At 42.8% G+C, this 21,924-nt stretch overlaps 1 protein-coding gene across 2 annotated transcripts in view; it reads right to left on the reverse strand.

Moving 5' to 3' along the window:
* Positions 1 to 7,759: 7,759 nt before the first annotated feature.
* SLC13A3 (solute carrier family 13 member 3) overlaps positions 7,760 to 21,924 on the reverse strand; it is a 66,629-nt gene continuing 52,464 nt past the window's right edge. Inside the window, exons 10-14 of one of the 2 annotated variants that reach the window (XM_084854022.1) lie at positions 19,081 to 19,193; positions 17,823 to 17,984; positions 15,420 to 15,557; positions 12,395 to 12,569; positions 7,760 to 8,378 (exon numbers count right to left, since the gene is read on the reverse strand). In XM_084854022.1, the coding sequence (XP_084710148.1) occupies positions 8,344 to 8,378; positions 12,395 to 12,569; positions 15,420 to 15,557; positions 17,823 to 17,984; positions 19,081 to 19,193 (623 nt within the window). In that variant the 3' untranslated portion in view covers positions 7,760 to 8,343. Of the gene's footprint in view, positions 8,379 to 11,877; positions 12,570 to 15,419; positions 15,558 to 17,822; positions 17,985 to 19,080; positions 19,194 to 21,924 lie in introns of those variants that run through there. The other variant, XM_084854023.1, reaches the window with a different exon arrangement.

Below are 21,924 nucleotides of genomic sequence, written 5' to 3' on the forward strand. Positions count from 1 at the left end.
TTTCATCATTGCTACCACTTGCTTGCTTAACAGGCAACACACCAGTGAGCAAGCAGGCCGTGGCATTTACTGCTCCTCCCTCTCACCACCACCATTGTCTGGGCCAGAGTGAGAGGCAGGTGAACAAGCAGGTCAGAAGGGTGAAGAGGAGGAGTCCAAGGGGCTCTTGTCAGTGGACTCCTGCTGGGGCCTGGGCCCTCGGGAAGTGCCCGACCATGCGTAGCCTTGACACCGGCCCTGACAGAAAGTACCAACCATTTGTCTCTATAGAACCCATTCCCCCATTTTAATGTGTATCCTAGGAGTGTGGTTTCAAATCCCAATAGAGCTGCTTCTTGCATTTATTAAAGCCTAATTATGGATCACTCACCAAGCTATTAAGCCTTATTAAATATTTTTTTATGATAAACAAATTGCTATTTTATTTGTTCATGTACCCTGCTCTGCTGTGACGTTTTGTTTAGAGCAAATTCCTTTGCAATCTCTTTGGACACAAATCTCCTCCTTTAATTTGCTGCATCCCAGGCAAATAAAAGCTCAGGGGATTGTCAAAGGCAGAACTTGGCATGGCTGAAGCCCAGGACCTGTTTTCAATGACAGACCCTGGAACAAGTAAAGCGATAGCTCTGAACAAATACAGAGCATATCTGGCTCATTATTAGGCAATAACAGCCAGTCACCAACACATTTCGGATGAGGAAATAAGGTTTTTGTGTCCAAGGGTTTCACTTGAATCAGTCATTCTGATGTTAGGAATTAAGTACTGGGGATGGAAGGACTGGAAGACTGATACAAAACGAGTCTGCAAAACATCCCCATATCCAGAAATAGGTATCAAGCAGGTGGGCTGCAAAATACCAAAATACATTGATCTGATTTCTCATAAATTAATCAAGCAAGCAAGCAACTACTGACAGAGTTCCATTATCTTTCAAGACATATTAGTTACTCTAACCGCATGAAGAGGGATAAATATTCATTCTCAAAATGTATAAACCCAGAGAGCACGATTCATCCACTGAAATTGCAGGTTCAAAATAATCAAAAGGAAATATTTCTTCTTCACACAGTGCATCATCTCTCTATGGAAGCAACTGCTACATGAGATTGCAGAAACCATGAGCTCAAGTGGCTTTTTAAACTCAAGTGGCTATTCACATACACATGTGAGCTAGTCACTTACTTCTTCCAATTGATCCCATCTTTGTAGGGATGGGAAAACCTGTCAATTTCACTTTCTCTCAGTTTCTCATCTTTCCAAGTTTACATTGTTTGTCTTGAACTTTGAGAATGTCTACAGTCTTCAATTTGGTTGGTTTTTTTATTTTAAAGTTCGCATCAAAATTCATAAGCATTTTTGTGCATATTTCTAATGCATGCATTTTTGTAGGCATTGTACACATTTCTTTGCACACAGTTCTCCTAATATAATGCATTTTAAACATTATTTTCCCCAATATATGCATTTCTGCACACATTTTTCGATTGGAGGACTCTGTTGCAAAATTCAGAGAAGTGCAAATTTCAAAGGATAACTGAGTCTCGCTCAGTTCACGTAGTGGTTTGAAAGCGAAAAATTAAGTAAGTTCCCATTAAACTGTGAACTGAATGGATTTCTCCCCAGTCCCTATACCTTTGTACAAGTATGGGACTGTACAAGGTTGTAGTAGTAGCTCAGTGGTAGCTGAGTTGTAGTTGTAGTAGCTCAGTGGTAGAGGACATGATTTGCATTCAGAAGGTCCCCGGTTCAATCCCTGACATCTCCATGGGGCATGCTGGGAGTTGTAGTCCAATACATCTAGAGGGCACCAGGTTGGGGACGGCTCGTGTAGACAATACTGTGCTAGATGGATCAATGGTGTCTCTGACTAAGTATATGAGATGCTTCTTATATTCCAAGATCCCATGGAGAAACCCCAGCATACTGCCAGGGTTCCCTGACTTGCATATACCACCCACACATTATGCACTTGACGTGGGGAAACACACAACTATGTTAGACATACGGATGTTGGCGAAATCCTCAATGGTATCAAATGAGTTTGGATTTTTATGAATCCAACCCACAGATTCTGCAGCAGACCAGCTCTTCCCCAGTCGGGTGGATTCTCTGGACTTGTGGATCATTTTTCTAACTTTCCAGAATTTTGCACAAATTCAGTAATAGAAAAATATGCAAAATAAAAACTGGCCAAAAATGCATATTTTCCCCATAGGCTAAAGCATGAACATGCACATTTGGGGGGATTTGCGCATTTTTGCAAATGCAAATTTGAACAAATGCAAATTTGAACAAATGCGAATTTGTGCAAGTGTGAATTTGTGCCAATTCAGAAACAAAAAGATCTGATTCCATTGATAAGCGGATGAAGGAATGAAAGGTGCCTGGCAATCTCCAAAATGCAGGTGGAACAGATTTTACACAATTGTACATCCCTAGTTAGACACAAAGTATGGAGTTCTCTTCATCCAGCCACTATCTTGAGAGTGAAGCCATCCTTGAGGACAGTAGCAGGCGCTCAGAATTCTGCTGTGTTCAGTCACGTCACTGGATCAGGACACTGGGGTTTTTGAGGCATTCACTCCAGGGTGTTTTAGTTCTACCTTAGCAGTTGCTAACTGTTCCATGGCTAGTGCTGGCCTCCCCAGGGAATTCCAAGCTCTCCCCCTAAATTTTGGTCTGTCTGTCTGTATTTCATATGTCTCTAGCCTTTTGTTGTTGTTGTTACTTCTGTAGATACCAGGAAGAGCATGCAGACATGGAATCCTATCCAACTGCTCACCAAGAAGGAAACTTGCTTCCATCGTTCAATATTTTGGCCAATGAGCACAAAGACACTGAAAAAACTGGCAACCCCATTAGGCTCTTGTTTTTATAATGTTATCAAATTAAAATGTATTTTATTAATATATAATTAAAGAGTTTTAGGCTACAATCCTAAACACACTTATTATAAAGAGTAAGCCCCATTAAGCTCAGTGGGACTTCATTCTGATTAAACTTGCACAGAATTGCATTATTAAACATATTACCCTTCCTATATTCAGGTTCTGGCTGTTTGTTACACACACACACACACTGCCTCTAGGACCAGCCCAAGACATTTTGCTACTTGAGGTGATAACATACCGTCCCTCCATTCCACATAGAGATGTTGAACAGAGTGATAGTTGACTCATACTTCGATCGGACAACATCCTCCACCATGCCTTAGGACAGAAAGCAGAGCAGGCTGCACAGCACTCACATCTTGTCCTGCAACACCTCACTGCTGGCCCGCTGCATCTGCCACTTAAACAGCTGCCTCACTCTGCCTAATAGTAGAGCTAGCCCTTGCCACCTCATCACAAAAATTCTGGTTACAGGCCTGAACGATTCCCAGGTTCTGATACTGGTAAGCTGCTCTTATTCCTTGATAGAGTCTCACTGCCATCTCAAGGATTAGGTCTTCAAAATATTTCAGCTATCTATAGGCATACTTCTCTGTTACCTCTTAGAAAAGCAGCCAAGGATCCAGACTGGCCATTCCATGAATGGAAGGTCTCCTTCTGTTCAAGGAAGGGTCCGCGGTACAGGGTGGCTCCCTGCTGGAGAAAAGGGGAGAGGAGGTGATCTCCACTTATCCCCCTTCCCTCTGCCACCCCTACATCACCCCTCATGCTGCTCCGGAGGGTTTCTCAGCCCTCCAGAGCAGCTTTTCAGGAGGCACAGAGAGATGCTGGGAGAATCCAAAAGATCACCTCCCTGCTTCCTTCTTCCAGTGTGAGAAGAACCAGAGCTGTCCCTACAGTTATGTAAAGTGAGGTAGTAATCTCAGGCAGATGTTGGAGCTGGCAGCAAGGTGTTGGAGCAGAGAGCTGGGTGCCACACAGGCTGCACCAGGCCCCCTAAGCTAGCCTGTTGTCTTCAGGTGCAATGGAGGGCACTGTCCCATCGTCAGTGCTGAAGAAAGATTCATTTGCCAATCCAGTTGGCTTTTGTACATGGAGTTTGGGGAGGGGGTGCCTTCTTGTTCTTTGCCTCAGGCAACAAAATATATTGGGCCAGCCTCAAGTACAATTCTGCTAAGTGTTACTCTGGATCCAACCCCCAGGTCATAGCCTGGCAGCTAAATACCACAAGTTAAACCTGGACTATTCCATTGTTGATTATGGATCAATTTTTCCCCATATCCAATAATTGGACCCACCTCCCTGGACCTGGAATAATGTTTCTCCCAAACCACTGACTATAAAAGTGTCCATTGTGCATATTAAATAAATGAACTCTGTGATAGAAGTATTCAGTGCACACATCTGCTAAACTAATTTATTCACTCTCTGGAAGATGACTAATGCAAAAGTTTGTATAGAAGACCTCTTCAGAAATGTGTAGATGTTAATCAGAGTTTCCCACAGGGCCCTTTACAGAAAGACAGAGAGAGTGAGAGCAGAGATTTTTAAACTGCAGCCCTTCCCTTCTTTGCATAAACCCTCAGTGATAAAAGATCTCAACTTTCTGGAATATCTTAATGCATGTGAATGAAATTTATGATCAAAAGTTTATTTTCCAGCCGGGTGAAACAATGCTGACTCTTTGTGGCCAGTTGCTGTCATTGCACTATAGTACTGCCTGTTCAATATGACCAAATTAATCATACCAGAATTTGGAGAGAAGATCTGAAAAAGAGCTTCCAGATAAAGGACCAGTGGAGGCTGGTGGCTCTGATGTCACGGGGTTTCAGTCAGAACTCTAAAGGAGCTATCCAATGTGCTGAATCACAACCCTATGGATTCAGCATCTCAGATAGCTCCTTTAGAGTTCTGACTGAAACCCAGAGCAGATTCACCGCCCCATGACATCAGAGCCACCAGCCCCCACTGCAAAGGATTTGTCCTTTTCATGTCAGATGCACCAGTTCAGAAGACCCAAGACTGGCAAGCCTCATGAGGACTATGTTTTTGCCTTAAACCAGGGAAATGGCACAGTCCAACTGAGGGACTGTTGTACTTACCCAGTACAACTGTAGACATGTGCAGCCATTCACTCTGTGTACAGTTGAACGTGTGAAGGGCGATTGGGATTGCGCCTGCTGGCCCACCCCCGGTCCCCACACTTTCTAGGTTCCATCTGCACAGGAGCCTGCATGCATGTGTATATTTTAACTAGGGGTGTTCAGCACATTGAAATCTGGCCCTCTTGGGGCTCGACAGATTTCCCCAGAGCCACCAGCTTGGCTTGCATTCGTGAGCCAAACCAAAGGCTCCCCGCCAGAACCCGCAGACTCCCAGCCACAGCGGGTCCCTGTGCGCAAGTCTGTCCTTCACCCTCCCGTGGCCCAAAAGGTAGAAGGAGACACTTGCACACAGAGGCTGGCAATGGCAGCGGCAGAAGCCCATGAGCTGGCCCGTCTCGACACAGGTTGAGTTGGACTAGCTTGCAGACAAGTGAGCCAGAGTCGGGGGGGGGGGGTCGAGCTGCCAAAAGCTCGGCAGACTTGACCCCCAGGATGGATTCCTCCGCCATCCCTGATTTTAACAGTCACCATCTAAGCATATTTTGTTCTGCTATTCCAAGGACATTCAGACACATCTTATCAGGATATTACTATGTCTGTTCTAATACCTCCCTTTTAAGCCTTTAAGGCAAAGATGGGGAACCTGTAGCCTTCTGGATGTTATGTATGTATTTAATTATTTTTATGAATCTTTTACATTACAGAAATGTCTAAGCGATGTACAAGAAACAAGCCTTCATACAGAGGATAACACTACTTTCCTGGGAATGCCTGTTGGAAACGTTTGTTTTCAGTAGGTGACGAAAAACCAGAAAGGTTGGTGCCTGCCTAATTTGTAGTCATAGGGAGTTCCAGAGAGTGGGAGCTACAACTAACGGCCCTGTTCTGAGCTGTGATGGAATGAACCTCTGAAAAATTAGGTAATACCAGGACAGTCACTCATGATGGTCGCAGCAACTGAGCTGGCTGGTAGTAGTTGCTCCAGCTCCCATCAGCCCCAGCCAGCATGACCAATGGTCAATGACAATGGGAGTTGTAGTTCACCATCTGGAGGGCCATGGGTTGCCTATGCCTACTGTATGGCTCAGACTTGCCACACTGGCCACACTTTCCACTGCCAGGTTAGGCCAACAGAGGCCGACCAATCTCTGCAGGGCAAGGTATATACCCCACCCATCCACCCCATACACACGCACACCATCTTTCTCTGTAGACATCTAGCATCATACTCCTAGGAGGAACCAAACAATGAAGCAGCTGGGGGATTTTGCAAAGGATAAGCATGCATAACAAATGACTTTTCAGTTTCCCATTCCCAGTGTCAACAACAGCTAATACAGGGCTCCTGCCCTCTTTGCCCCCAGATGCAGTAATCTCCAGTGGCATCAGCCTGGGCAGACTCCTCCAGCCTGGAAGACTATCTGGCTTCACAATCTAATTTATCTATTGTCCTTTTTCAGAACCTCAGAACGTTGCTCTATCGGGAACAATGTCAAGGATCATGGAATTCCCAATCTGGTAAGGGGAACCAATGAAATAAGAAGACGACCTCTGGGGAAAAGGCAAGGGTGTGACACTTCCTCATGTGTTATGTGCAGACAGGCCTTTTGTATTGCAGCACTGGTCACTGCATCATCGGTGGTAAATGCATAACAATAGTGGGTGCTATATAAAACCAAGGAGTAATGCTTTGCTTTAAGAGTCACAGTGATGATAATGGCAAATTTTACACCAATGAGCATCATACATTATCGTCTAAAGTCACACCTAGGATTTGGATGGGTGGATATATCAAATCTATTAAGTAGGAGGTGTGTGTGTCTGATCATACCTTTGGGTCGTCCTCATGACAATTACTGGATTTAGATGTTAACAGAAGGGTAATACTTAAGGAGATAATCATAGCACTTCAAATACCCTATCCTGGATATATATATATCTGTCTCTCTAGCCATGAAATACTACCAGGGATTTGGGCAATTACAGGTTTGATATGACTAACAATCCAACCTTTTAAAAAGATGAAATAAAATATTCCCAATCAGGCAGTAGCAGGTATCAGAAGTAGTTCAAGGATGTGCAATTTGTGTACATGATGTCCACTGCCCCAGGCTGACCTTGCAACACTACTAATTCCCTAATACCATCCTATAATGGGAAGGGAGTATGTCCAAAGCAGTGCCACCGATAGCTACTGCACCAGTATTTCAACCTTAAGCTGGTATAAGAGTACTAGCTTTGTCCTTGTGCCTGCACTGGATTTCTTAAACCAGTCCTCTAACAGTACCCATGCACGAATAGAAGCAAATTTGCTGAAACAGCAGGTGCAATGTTTGTGGGGAGAGGAATTGGATTGTTACTTTTTTTTTCTTTTTTACTGATCCTGCCCATGCTTTTAATCACAGCTTGACACCCCCAAAATTCAATGTGTTAATTATTTTCCACCACTTGCCTATACATCTGAAACAGTTGTAACTTCCTAAACTTCTGTGCAACAGGCTGTGGTTCAATGCATAGCAGCATGCTGGTCATAAAAAGGTGGCAACCTTAAATAGAGAAGGATACTAGGTAAGTTGTCCGATGGATTTTGACTGAAAGGCTCTGGGAATCTCTTCCAAGGGAGGCTCATATCACTTCCTCACTGATGACCTTCTAGAACCTGCTAAAGACTATCCTCTTTTAGGAAGGCATTTGGTATGTGACTTTTAACTTGTTGTTTTTAATCTGTCTGGGTTTTGGTTTTGTTTTTACATTTTAAATATTTTGATTGATGCTGCATTGTTATTTTCTATCACTATTTTTGTGTGTGAAGGTTTAGTGTTTATGTTGTAAATTGAAAGGATTTTTTTAATTGTTGCTTTTAATATATATATATATATATATATTTGTTGTTAGCCACCTTGAGCTTCTAGGAGAAAACGTGGGGGTATAAATGTTTTAAATTATCGCTATACATTTTAATCCAATGGCTTCAATAGTTTTGTCAACTATCAATGAATGTTTATTCAGAAGTTCAATAGGACTTATGCACATGTAATATGCATAGGATTGCAGCCTAGTTTATCAACGGGGATGCATTTGCATTCAGGACAATTTCTGGTATGCCAACAAACCTAAGCCTCCTGTTTTATGGTATGGAAACTAGTGAATGACTCTACTTGGGCAGAAGAGATGATGACCAAGAAAGGAGACATAGGCACCAGCCTTCCCTGTGACTCACAAAGCAGTGCAATAGGGAAATGCAAGTATTTATTTTAAGTCCTCATAGTCATGAGACTTGGGCATTGAGAGTGATCTGATCTGATGCTCAGTTGGCTATGCTCTGGTGCTTGACCTCTGGTTATACTCATATCCATGATGCAATTTTCATAGCAACTGCAGCTATGATTAAAAGAGAAAGAGAGAAGTGGATCTAATGGTTGTATTCACCAGGTATGCTCCAGGAACAGATCCTGAATAAGGCACAATAACATAGAATTAAAAAACCACTGAATTTTCCCTCTATATCACAGCAAGAATTCACTCTCAAGTCTCCTCCCCATGACCACCACAACTCTCAGTGTCACATCTACCAAAACATACTTTCAGCATTGATATTTCAGTTGCATTAAATCAATTTCTTATACACACATTCATAACATAATATAAAATCTGGATTACAACGGTGATTAGAATCACTGTCCATTTACAAACACTTTCATTGAAAGTACCCAAATAATCAATTTTTATATAAAGAGATCGAAGATTTGACCACAACAACCCCACCACTGCCGCCCATATCCAAACATTAATAATTCTCCACAAATGTCCGCTAACTCAGCATGTCTCTGGTGAGCATGCCTGTCTCAAAAACCTAGACTTTTAAATTTTGCATAGTTAGTGACTTGCCTTAGGCAACAGGATGAAGACTGATGTAACATTTAAGAGCAGTGACACTGGTTTGAAAGTGCCCTCCTGTGTAGAATGTAAACATACTTCTTTCTGTCCCAGGGTGAAACAACCAGGTTTGTGTTTCCAGTATGGTTCAGTTTTGAATGTGGGAAAAGCTGTTTATGAAGGTGATCTATTGGATAACGTCTGTGATGGCACCACTATTTATCTCTTCCACCCAATCTCTCAAATACATTTGGCACAGATCTTGCAACAGTTTTCTAAGTTGAAGGATGAATGTAGATATATTTAAACAAATATGCACTATCTTTAAAATTAGGCAATTTTAAATTGCCTAATTTAAAAGCGTGGGGGAAGGACTTGCTGGGACCACAGTTAAAACATTAAGTCTGTCTTCATCTCCTCGTGAGTTAATTGCTGAAAAGGATTTAAACCATTCCAAGTTTAATACTTTATCCACCAGCTTTCAAGTCAGTGTCAGATTTCAAAGCTGGTGGAAATCATTGGCAATACCCATGCTATGTTTCTAAACTGTCATGTAATGGAGGAATACACCAAATTTCCCAGTAAAGTGTCATGGTTATTTGGAAAGTCTTTCACAAGCATGTGAAGTAATAATCTTCATGCTATGTGTCATAACCACTTGAGAAACATTTAAGAAAATGTTGGTCCTGGTGCACACACTTTTCCAAATCCTAGCATCAAAAGTCTACTTCCTGTTGGGCCTAATCCTGATAAACATGCCAATATTGAACACCAAACATTTTATGCCAGTGTTTCCCAATGGTAGGCAAGGTCTGTAGCTCATAGGTAGAACACATACTTTGTATGCAAAAGGTCCCAGGTTCAATCTATGGCATCCCCAGGTAGAAGTGAGAAAGAGCCTGACTGAAAGCCTGGAGAGCCACAGACAGTTGGAGAAGACAATATTGCGCTAGACATGTCATGACCCCTGGCCTTCGGTCCAGTGTGCTGCAGAGGATTCTGATTAGGACGAGTCACAGGCTACTTCCTTGGGGGTAGGACAGTTAGTGGATTATTCGGGGCTATCCCAGCTATAGGATGTAGCCCGTAACTCAGAGGATGAGTCCCCAGAAGAACCTCCATCTCCCCAGCCTTGCAGAAGTTTCAGGTGACAAAATCAGGTGAGGACAAAATCCAGAAAGGGTGGAGCTTACCACACTACAGGTCTTGTCAGCCTACATAAGGCTTCAGTTGGCTTTAGTTCCCTGTTGAGACATCCTACTCCTATTGCCCTAGTAGAAGAGAGGTCCAGCCAGCAGGACCCCCTGGGAGCCATCCAAGGTCCTGTTTTCTTTTGCCTTGACTTGCCTGTCATGCCTTGACCTGTCTACTTTGACTGGACTATATCTGATTAACTGGACCTTGCCCATTGTGCCCTGGCTGTGCTTACTGGATAGGACTTTACCTGCCTTGATTTGGCTGCCATCAGATGCTACTGGCTTCCCCTGAAAGCCTCAAATAATCACAAAATGGGACAATATGGACCACTGATCTCAAATGGCATAAGCCACCTTCCTATGTTCCTTTAGATATGGGAGCATTGGGCAGTATCCAATGGTGGTGGTTGTTGTTAAGTCATGTCTGACTCTTCGTGACCCCGTGGACCATAGCATGCCAGGCCTTCCTGTCCTCCACTCTCTCCCGGAGCGTGCTCAAGTTCCTATCCAATGGCAGTCCTACGTTAACTAGGCCCATTCACTTCAATAGGTCTATGCTGTGTAGGAGTACCATTGGATATTGCCCATTGTCTCTAGATAGCCAAGCTACAGGATACTGTTGCTAGGAAGGTGGCAGTACGAGAGCTAAGAAAAAAAATGGCATCTGGATAATGGATATGATCTGGTGCAGATACTAAAGATGTACCTGAACTGGCAGTTTTTCACATGATCTTCTTATGCCATTTGCAAGAGGAGGATTTCCAGTTCACATTGTTTCTTATGGTTGGTCATTGTTTGCATTCCATTTCCTGGAATTTGCACTCAAAGTCCTGTACCTCACTGAAGAAGTACAAGATTTTCTATGACTTGTCTGGAGTTGTGTGCTTTGATGTTCCTCTCTCAGGGCACAGCCCCGGCCCTCCTCCTTCACTAAGCCCCTTTTCCTTTACCATTTTTTAAACATATGAATTTGCATAATTGTAGCTGTGCCCTTATTCACGTAGGCACCTTGTTGTTATCTTCAACGGGTAGCAGATGGTAAATACCTGATCACTTCACAATCTAATCTCAAGGGTTCTCTCTCCATTCTCCCTTTTTCTCAGTACACTACATCAAAGGTACTAAGGCAAGCCATGGTCTATAGGTATTTGGGTACAATAGAAAGCATTCAATTATTAAGAATATTACTAAGTGCTTATTAGGAACAGAATTAAAATGCCCAGTCATGAAATTCTGGGTGGAGGAAGTATGTGTGTTTAGGGAAAATGTACAAAATTAATTCTGTGGTAGCAAGGAGCAAATGCAAAAGACAGTGAGTCAAGAGCACTTGTGTGGACACACCTCAGTACTCTAATCTCCCAGCCCCTTTAACCACCTGTATGGGGAAACCTACAGGAAAAAGAATGACAGTTGAAAAATGTCATCGAAGTCTTCAACAACTTTAAGTGGGCTGAGAGGTATACAGAAACCTTTGACCACTGAGTTTCTGCACTTTCCAAATTAATCCCCAGTTTTCTTCATATTGGATTGTTATGCCTAATTCATAATGTGTTAATGCTTCTATTTACAAGATAGGGGTAAATACCTTACTTTTCTGATTATATTTTCATTTCTGCACCCCCTGCAGCCCCCCTCCCCAGTCTTCCACCTTATCTCTGATGGACTTCAAAATCTTTAGCAGCCAGCTATCTTCCAGGGCAAGGCTTTGTTTGTACAAAACAAACTTTGTTTGTAACACAGTCCATGCTCTAGGCTCCTCCTCCTAAAGAGCAATGGATGCAGTCCAGTAGCCATCACCCTGGATAAATGAGGTCATAAGATCTCTTTTTATTTTTGCTTCATAGACCTGTGTCTGGTGAATAATATGCAATGTGAAATATTTAAATAGTTCTCTGGTCCAAGAGAAATTAGTATGTTGTTTCACTTGTTCTATGCTTCTACTTTCAGATAGCCATGTGAGTCTACACTTAGATGGCAATTCTTCTTAGTAAAAAAGGAAAACAGTTCCCTTTAGTTCTATGAGAGAAGAGATGGGAAAAGACTTGCTAGGCCCCAAAAGGTAAAAGACTAAACCTACTAGAATTGCTTGATGGGATTTTGCACAAAGGTGGAGAAAGTCTTCTGAGACACAAAATAATTATCCAGTGAATATTCACCAATATTTATAAACAAAAACATAAAAGAACAGGACAGTCCTCTGTTGAGTGGGCATCAACAGTACTGTCACCTGTGCATACTTGTACTGGATGCCAATTTAATTCAGTGCTCAATTTGAAAAGAGGGTTTCCCCCCTCCCAAAAGAAGGTTGCTATGTTCATAATTTACTCATTGAGTTCAAGGTGAAGTTCTGCACGTCCATCAGCAGGGTAGTTGCATTTTCTGAATGGATGTTGGCCCAGGCAGGGTAGGTACCCAACTGAAAGATGCTCATAGCCCAAGTGTTGATCGCCAGGCTCAGAAGTAAAACTCCCATCAGATTCATAAGCAGACCAGTCCTTGCCTGTGGAAGAAAACAAAGGGGATGAAATACTCCTGATTTAAAGTGTTATCATAGGGTCATAGAGTTGGAGGGGGGCCTTGTAGGACATCTCGATATAGAAAATCCAGAGCAACAGCATCCCTAAGAGATGGCTGTCCTGCCTCTACTAATGAGGGAGAGCCAAACAGAAATTGGTTCCAATGTCAAACTGCTTTTATCTTTAAGAGGTTTCTCATAATATTGAATTGAAATCTAGTCCTGCCCTCTTGATTTGTTAGGGGTTTGAATAGAGAAAAAACATGAATTGTATCAGTTAGGGCTCTCTACACTTAAGACCTTGAACTGGGTGCAGTAGCTCACTAGCAACCAGTACAGAGATTTCAAAATTGGTGTGATATGCTCACATCTCACTGCCCCTGTCAACACATGGGCAGCAACATTCTGCACCAGCTGCAGCTTCCAGACTGACCTCAAGGGAAGCCCCATGTAGGGAATGTTGCAATCGTCCAATCGGGAATTTATCACAGCATGGACTACTTTAGGCAAGGATGAGAGATCATTTAACTTTTTCTGCAATATTTGATTATTATCTGCTGGAGGAATTAAGTTTCAAATAATTGGTAGATTTGTTGTTCATCTTGTTCAAGACAAGGCAGTATCAGTTCATAACCTAAGGTCCTACAGAATCAGAAACTAATGATGGTTGACGAGAGCCAGAAGTAATACTTGTTAGTTCACTGCTGGAATTCTGTTCTATGAATGGAATAAATATTCTGTTCTTTGTATGGAATTAAGCTTGCCAACAAACACTAGGATTACATTCTTTAATGTCAACTCTCACATTTGTGGGCAAACCTTACTGAACCTCAAAAAGTGAAAATTTAGATTGCACTTAGTTTCTGTAATATTTAAAAACAGCCATGTTTGGATGCATGAGCATTGACACTTTACTGCTAGATGTTCTCCTACAACTGGTCCCCATTCTCTTGGCCTTTACAAAGGGTATAACGACAACACCTTTTCAATTTAGCCTTGTTGTGTAGTTTTAATTAGGGAGGTATGGATTCTGTTAAATCCATTCCATTTGTGTTTCACAGATTGTCAGGTGTCTTTTGTTCTGTCTTCCGCTCATTCATGGAATCAGAATCTTTTTTACCAGAATTTTGTTCTACTCGCAGTAGTTCACATTAGCACAAATCCCCCCCAAAGTGAAAAACCTGTCCACCTTACTCAGAAAAAGCTGCTGTTGGTTTACTTTTGGTTTTATTATGTGCTGCTGGTGGTTTTACCTTGCTTTTATCAGACCTGGATTATGAAGATGATGATGATGTCCAGCTGAACATCAGGAAAAACTTCCTGACGGTTAGAGCAATACGACAATAGAACCAATTACCTAGGGAGGTGGTGGGCTCTCCCACACTGGAGGCATTCAAGATGGCTGGACAGCCATCTGTCGGGGATGCTCTGACTTGGATTCCTGCGTTGAGCAGGGGGTTGGACTCGATGGTCTTGTAGGCCCCTTCCAACCCTACTATGCTATGATTCGATGATGATGATGATGTTATCGTTATCTTGTATTTATGGGTTTAATTTGTACACTGCCCAGACAACTTTGATAAACTGGGTAGTTTAAAAATGTAATAAATACACTTTACACTTGACCAGCAATAGTTTGGTATTATATTACTGCTAAAAGAAACCAACAGTAGTTTACTGCTGTTGAAGCAGTGCAATCAGTTTGAGAAAAAAATGCATGTTTTAACAACTTCTGTCATCCTGGGCACAAATAATAGGCAGGGTATACTTTTCTAAAGCACTATTTCATCCTTTCTTCAATGTAAAGGAATATAGGATAGACACTGATTTTCTTCTCAGCCCTGGGACAAAAGCATACAGGAAAAGCAGCGGTTTACTCATTGCTGAGAGCCAAACTAAATGTGACATTAATTGTATGAATGCAATTAATCTGCATGTTTTTTTATTATGTAAATAGCAGCCAGGGAAAGCCTGAACCTCTCCGAAGCTGCTATTTGCATCTCAAGGGAAGGGTTGCCTCCATTGGCACCAATGCAAACAGCAGCTTCAGAAAGTCCATTTTTGGCTGCATCATAGCAGAGAGAGAAAGAATCGATCTCCTTCTCCCCATCCCCTGTAGTCCTGAGGCTGCTCTGGCCCTGACACAGCAATGTGAACAACACCAAAGTAAATGATTCTGCTGTTTAAAATGCTACATGCAAATGCATCTTTTATCTTGCAATGACATTCTGCCTGCTGAGCCCTAGTTTGCATTATGGTCATACAAATCACGTGGAAATAACGGGTGCAGCCCAGAGGAAATGTATTAAAATATCCTTGATATCATATGAAACTGCATCACACTGAATCTGAGCATTGGTCCATTCAACTAACACCTCTACTCTGTTTGGCAGTAGCTCTCCAAGGTCTCACAGAGAGATCTTTCCTACCCCTTTTAACAGAGATCCTTTAACAGGAGACTGGTTTCAATTTGCCTTAGACATATTTGTCTATCCATTTTTGTACTGAAGTTGTTATTGCTCATTGTAAACACGTCTGAGTTTTATATGATAAACCATCTATAAATGAAATAAGAACAGTGGAGGATGCATGCTGGTGCAAATTAATTGCAGTCCCATGGTGACAATACATACGACTTCCCCTGCTCTAGATCAGGTTGGGCAAAAAGTAGATATCCAGATGTTTTGGACTTCAGCTCCCAGCATTCCTGACCATTGGCCATGCTGGCAGGGGCTTCTGGAAGATGAAGTCCAAAACATCTGGAGACCTACCTTCTGGCCACTCCTGATCTAGATAATTATGCTGTAATAATGATTAATATATGAAACAACTTACCATATCTTTGACCAACAAATGCCCAGAAGCAAAAGCAATTGAATTTGGGGGTGTGGAGACTGGTAGCATGAAAGCAAATGAACATCCGATAGTCCCTGGTATCATTAAGTAGAGAGGATTCACTTTCAGACGAATGGCCTTGAAAAAACAATACAAAACAGAAAAGGGGTGATAGTGCATTATTATTTGTTAGCTGAATTATAGACATCTGATAAAGTTCCTGAAAACTAGAAATATGTGCGTAGTTCTTGCACAAGTTTCCATCAGATGATCCCACATGAACATCCTAGAAAGAACCCTTCCATGGCCACAGAACAAGAAGAGAAGCCCAAGTCTGCTTCTCTTCTTGTTCCTGGGGTCTATTTTGCTACAAGAACCAGTCAGAACCCCTTCCATTTCCTATACAGCACTGCAGAAGGAAACAAGGGGTGAAACTGGGAGATAGCTCCTTTCTCTTGGATCAGAATGCGGAAAACTGAAATCCAATATTATATTATTAACAACAACAACAACAAACTACAGATTTATATATTGCTGAACATATTTAAAAATATCTCTAAGCAGTTCAATATCTCTAATATGATGCAACTGCTACTATTCTCCCATTCCCATATGGATGAGGATTAGAGTTCTTCACAGCCAGACAGAAGCCCCAACTAACCGGGCAGCCTAGAAGGCTGGAAAGGTGTTGTGCATTTTCAGCATTCTCTGTTAATTACAGATTCTCCAGGACCCATTTTGGCTTAGGTAGAGGGTATGTAACTCCAGTATAAGATAAACCCATCTGTGGACTTTCTTCTGCCAACCCTGCAGCAACCTGCTGGTTTGACCCATATCTGTCTTTTTCTGTTCTTCCCCACAATACTCAAAGTCAAAGCCTAGCTTCCATGTAACCTTTTCGATCATGGTTCAGAAGCTTGTAGAAATGCACACTGCTGTTTTTGAGACACAAGAGACTATCTTGTCAGCTACGGCACCCCATTGTAAAATGCCCTTGGAAGCCCAAGTGGTGCCGACACTGGTGATATTTCAGTGCCAGGGTTTTATTGAGAGCAGCTTGGTTTTGATTTGTTTGCTTGGGTTATTAATGCTGGTTTTATATTATTGCTAAATAAAATGGATTGCAGTTTTATGTTGAATCATTTTTACTATTGTATCCCACCCTTAGATCTATTGATACAGGGTGGATTAGAAATATTTCAATAAGTAAAACAATACTTTGAGCACCACTGGGGAGGAGAGTCCCTGCCCCTACCAGGTGCACCAACATGCTGCACCTGTAAAGAGTCATCTAAACCCATGGCATCATTGACTCATGCATTAACAGGCTTCCATGAGCAGAGACCCAACAAGCAGGAATTCCTCCCATAGGGAATTGTGGGCTGGCAGCTAGGTATGGAGAAATCATAGCAAGCCGCAATGGCATGCACTTCTATCCTTTGCTCCTACTACAGACCATGAGCTGGAAATACGGTGGGCATTTTTTCCTGTTTGACACAGGACAGTCCTCTATTTGAAGGGCTGCCAGAGGACTATCTTCTATTTTGAAAGTGTTCTGTATTTATAGGGCTGTCCAATCCAAGTCCGGTTTAAAAAGTCTTCTTCTTTCATGACACATTCCCTCTTTTTGTGTGCCCCATCCCTTTCCAGCTGGCCACCCTAGCTGGAAAGGGATGGGAGGAGGGCAGAGTGTCCCTGCTACTGTGTAGAAGACTTCAGAGAAATTCTGGAGAAGCAAACAGCAGGCTTTACCTGGTACAGATGCTGCTATGGCTCAAAACAAGGGCAAGTGGATGGGGTAGTGATGGAGAGAGAACTGGCCAGGGGACCATGGATACTTGCTTCCTGAGTATCCAAGGCCTGAGCCTAGTGGTGAGTTCTCCCAATGAGTCAGGTAAACCTTCACACACATTGCTGCCTTGATTTGTTTTCAGTCGTACAACGCTTTCTTGAAAGAGGGACTAAGATTCTTCATTATGGCTATCTGAATATAGGGAACCTTATAAAGAAGCCCAATCATAAAAAGAAATACTACTCATCGGAATCCAGAAGTTTCCTCAGGCATATTACAGCTCAGCAGGCCAGAAGAGGGTGTGGTGTTCACTGAGAACAGCACATGTGGAGTCTGTGGGGACCAAGTGCTAGCCATCAGCTTTCTCAGCTGTCAACCTCATAATGCTTTTTAGAAGTGAAGTTAAAAAGCAGAACTGGGCCTCTCTCACATTAGTCATGCCATGTGTGGTGTTAATAAAGGACAGGATACAAAAAAGGAAATAAACTGTACAGTGCAGCTAACAATGTAGGCCTTACATCTGAGCTAATGTCAACCTCATTTGTGAGAAGTCTGTGCTGGTGCAGTTGAGCTGCTGCAACGTGGATGAAAACTAGGCAAATGTCTCTTACCAGTTCTGCTAGGACAGGCAGGAAGATTATGATTGTGGCAGTGTTACTAGCAAATTCTGTGAACATTGCAATCACGATTGTGATGAGAATAACAGCCACAGGAGGTGGGAGGTTCTCCAGGGGATCAAGGCGACCTCCAATCCAGACAGACAAGCCTGACTCCTAAAGCAGGGAAGGAAAATCAGAAGGCTGTGTAAAAAATTCTACAGTGGCTGAACCTTGCCTTCATCTCTTGTCATGAGATGATAAATTGGGAACAGATCATTTCAGTCACAATTGAAATACAACCTCCTTCAGGGGTGACTGGAATGGTGGATGCAGATTTCTGTTTTACCACACATCTCTGCCTGACATGGTAAAACCTTCCTTAGGATGATACAGATGACCAAGCTACCCCAGGATGAGCGAGCTTACTCTGGGGTAGTTTGGTCACTGTATGAGTTGTGGGATATTTGTCCTCTAAAACGTGAAACAACTTCAAATTAAGCCCATCTTCCATGGCCATTTTTGAGGTTGAACAGCCACCGTGACTTTCTCCTCAATTTTCACATACTGAATTTGTCTTGTGAAGATATCAAGAAGACACATCCTTGAAAACCCTGGTTGTGTGACACTTCCTTAAACGATGAACAGTGAACTTACCACATTGGTACCCTTTCACAAGATCACTTCAGCATGAGGAAATGAGGGGACAAATCACCTCACGGTGGTTCTTGTGCTTCACAAATTATTGCTTGTTTTTGCCCTTAGAGCCAAACTATACAATACATTAAATGTGTATTTTCATTTGGGTGAGTGTCTGTGTGGGTGGTTTTCTTTTTAAGGAAGTTCGGGGATGGGGTGTATGATCTGGAGTGAGACCACAGTGCAGGCAGAGGGGATTTCTCCCTTTCCCCCTGCAGTTCCATCCTAACAATAATCCTTCCCCCAACCCTGCCACAGTTGCTATTTGACCCTGGAGACAACTGCTATTGACACTAATAGCAGCCTCTTTCCCACATAATAACAGCTCAGGTGGAGGTCGAATAACAGCTTAGGGGTGATTTTCATTTGGACTGTAGTGTGGGGGTAAAGGGTTAAAAAAACCCATCTGGTCCTGATCTCAAACATACATATACATATACATATACACTGTGCGTGTAATCAAAATGTCATAAACTGGTCATGCAGTAATCAAATGTCATGAACGGCAATAATGCCTTTAGAAAACCAGGGACATGAGGCAAAAGTTTAACAGGCAGCATTCTAACAGGCATACCTCACATCCTTTTGCCATAGCAAAACCTCCTCCAAGCAAGATGATTATATTCCAAGGTACACTTTCCTGGGCTTTGCTCCAAGATAGCAAGGGTTCAGTTTCATTGTTTGGTGCTGGACAAAAAGGTTTGTAAAACAGAAAGAAAGAAATCAGCACCAGCTGTGCCCATAGCCTAAAGGGTGAACTCTACATTATTTCCATATGTGGAGAGTCATATTTGTATATGAAAAGGCACATGTATGAGTTTGACAGTATTAAGTTCAGAAAATGACAACTAAAGGAACACATGGTGAAGATTTATACCATTCTGAATAGTGTACAGAGAAAGAAAATTTCTCTCTCGTAGGACTACACCAGGCTTCCTCAACCTGGTGCCCTCCACATGTTTTGAAGCACAGCCACCAGCATTCCTGACCATTGGCTATGCTGGCTGTGGCTGATGGGAGTTGGAGTCCAAAACATCTGGAGGATACCATGCTGGGGAAAGCTATACTAGAATTTAGGAGTGCAGGGGGGTAATGAACAAATGAAGATAATTCTTCATACAACATGTAACTTACTGGTTTTGCTGCTATACAATGCAGCTTAGCTGGTTTTGGGACGCATTAGTCTAATGTATGGAAGACACATCTATTCATGGCGATTAATCATAAAAGCTAAATAGAACCTCCATATATGATGGCAAATACCAAGTGTAGTGACAAAAAAAAATGGGAGAGAGACATCACCTTCATGCCCTTCTTCTGGATTTGATGGGCGGATGGGTAGTCTAATTGAGCAAGGCAGCTCTTATGGCCGTGTAAATATATATTTTAGTTTGGGCATATTGCAGCATGCACCCAATGGCCATATTCAGACACTAAACCATAGTTTAGCATTATACTACAGGTGGGGCTCAGGTTCATGCGCTCTTCCCTCCGCTCCTCCTTCAGCGCAACTGTGAGGAGTGTGGAAGCTTTTGCTTCTGTTTTTGTTTAACCACTGCTTGTTGTGTCAAGTGACCAACCGGCTTTTTTGAAACAAACCAGTTATTATTAACTGCAGTTTATCAGCTTTGACAGCACAATGAGCTGTAGTTAAGGAAAAACAGAAACAAAAGCTTCTGAACTCCACACAGCCATGTCAGAGGGGAGGGGAGGCAGGAGCATGCAAGCCTGAGGTTCACCTAGGCTTGTTCATATCATGCTAAACTATGGTTTAGTGCAGGGGTGCACAACCTTTTCTGCCCGAATGGCCACATCCTGCGTTATAAGGGGGCAAAGGTGCAGGAGTGTGTTAAATACTATTTACTCATTACATTTCAATCCCCAACACCACTCTACCAGTGTTGTTTTCTTACTTTTACAAACGGCACTTCTCTGTGCCCCCTGCAGTGCTCAGAAGCAGTCAAAGTTGGAGGCAGAGAGCTCTCTGGCAGGGGCATAGAATCCTCTGACAGTGGCTGGTGGATCATCTTCTAAGAGATGATCTGAGAGCTGCTCTCACAGGGCTCTACGGTTCCTGCCATGAAACAGCCATTCCTAGAGCATCTTCTCAAAGGTGGGAAGATACTTTACAATGGAATGGTGTTTTGTGACAGTGCTGGCTGGAGGTCTTGTGTCCCTGGCTTACATTTGATGTCCAAATGTGGGCATAATGGTATTTATTTTCTGACATTTGCCCCTTGACAAAAATATACAACCATTCCCATTTATAGACTTAAAAAAAACCACCCATAATATATGAACCTGTGGAAGCCAAAAGGTACATCTGCTCATAAGTACTTCTTGTGTAACAGGCTATCTTCCACTGCAGAAATCTACTTATAACCTTTTATGGATGAGACCCAGAAGTGTGAACAGAAAGGTAACATGAAAATGGGCCTGAGGCTTGCTGTGCATGAATGCTTAGGATGGGGTATTGCAAGAGTTATTAGCATGTTACAAATGATGATGTTAACACCAGCACCACAGATTTTCCAAAAGCACTGAAAACATACATCAGTGCATATGCTTAGAAAACCACAGAGCTGAAAGAGAATGGAAGGTCATCTTCTCTAAGCTAAGACACTGAAACCCAAAGCAAGCAAGCGCACATGCGCACACGCACGCACGCACATATATATACTCTACTGTAAGTTCAGAGGCCTTGATCTGGATTAGGACCCTAGCATGGGGGGGGCGCTTTAACCCCCCCACCCCATGGGCCTGACCCAGCTCAAGCAGGCTCCATGCCTACGATTTATATTGCTAAATAGTGATCCATTTGTTTTAATGGATCTATTTGGCAATATATATTGCAGGTGCAGACCCCTGATCTGGACTGGGACCACAGCAAGGTGATAGTGGGAAGGCTCCCTATTCCCCATCCTAGGGTTCCCCATCCATATAAGGCCCCCTCTAGAGCAAGGGTGCGAAACCTGCATCCATGAGCCACAGGCCGCACCCACCCCCAATCCAGCCCTGGCTGGTGGCCCCCAAAACTCCCACACAAAACCCAGGGTGGGGGGAGACGCTGTAGAAACGGGCTCCGTGGTCCCTGTTTTAGAAGCCTTGTTCCTGGAACAACCTAGGAAGCAGTGCTTGAAGGGTCCTGCTTACTTCCTAGGACCCTCTATGGCAGGAACCATAGAACCTGCTCCTAGAATGTGGTGGGTTTTTTTCCCTTTTCCCCTGTTTTTTTTTTTTTTTCTGAAAAAGTTCCAGGTAATAAGAGTGTGGGATCCTTCAGCAAGATATCTGGATCCTTCAGCAAGAGATCCTTCTGGATCCTTCAGCAAGAGAGTGGATTAGAGGAGGGAGAAAGGCTAGGAGCCAGGATTTCTGGATGGCTGGGTGCTTTGAGAATTGAGGTTTCTGGGAAGAC

The sequence above is a fragment of the Heloderma suspectum genome, chromosome 4 (genome assembly GCF_057233095.1).
Source record: "Heloderma suspectum isolate Gila_16-S chromosome 4, 16-S_ref, whole genome shotgun sequence".
Classification (NCBI taxonomy): domain Eukaryota; kingdom Metazoa; phylum Chordata; class Lepidosauria; order Squamata; family Helodermatidae; genus Heloderma; species Heloderma suspectum.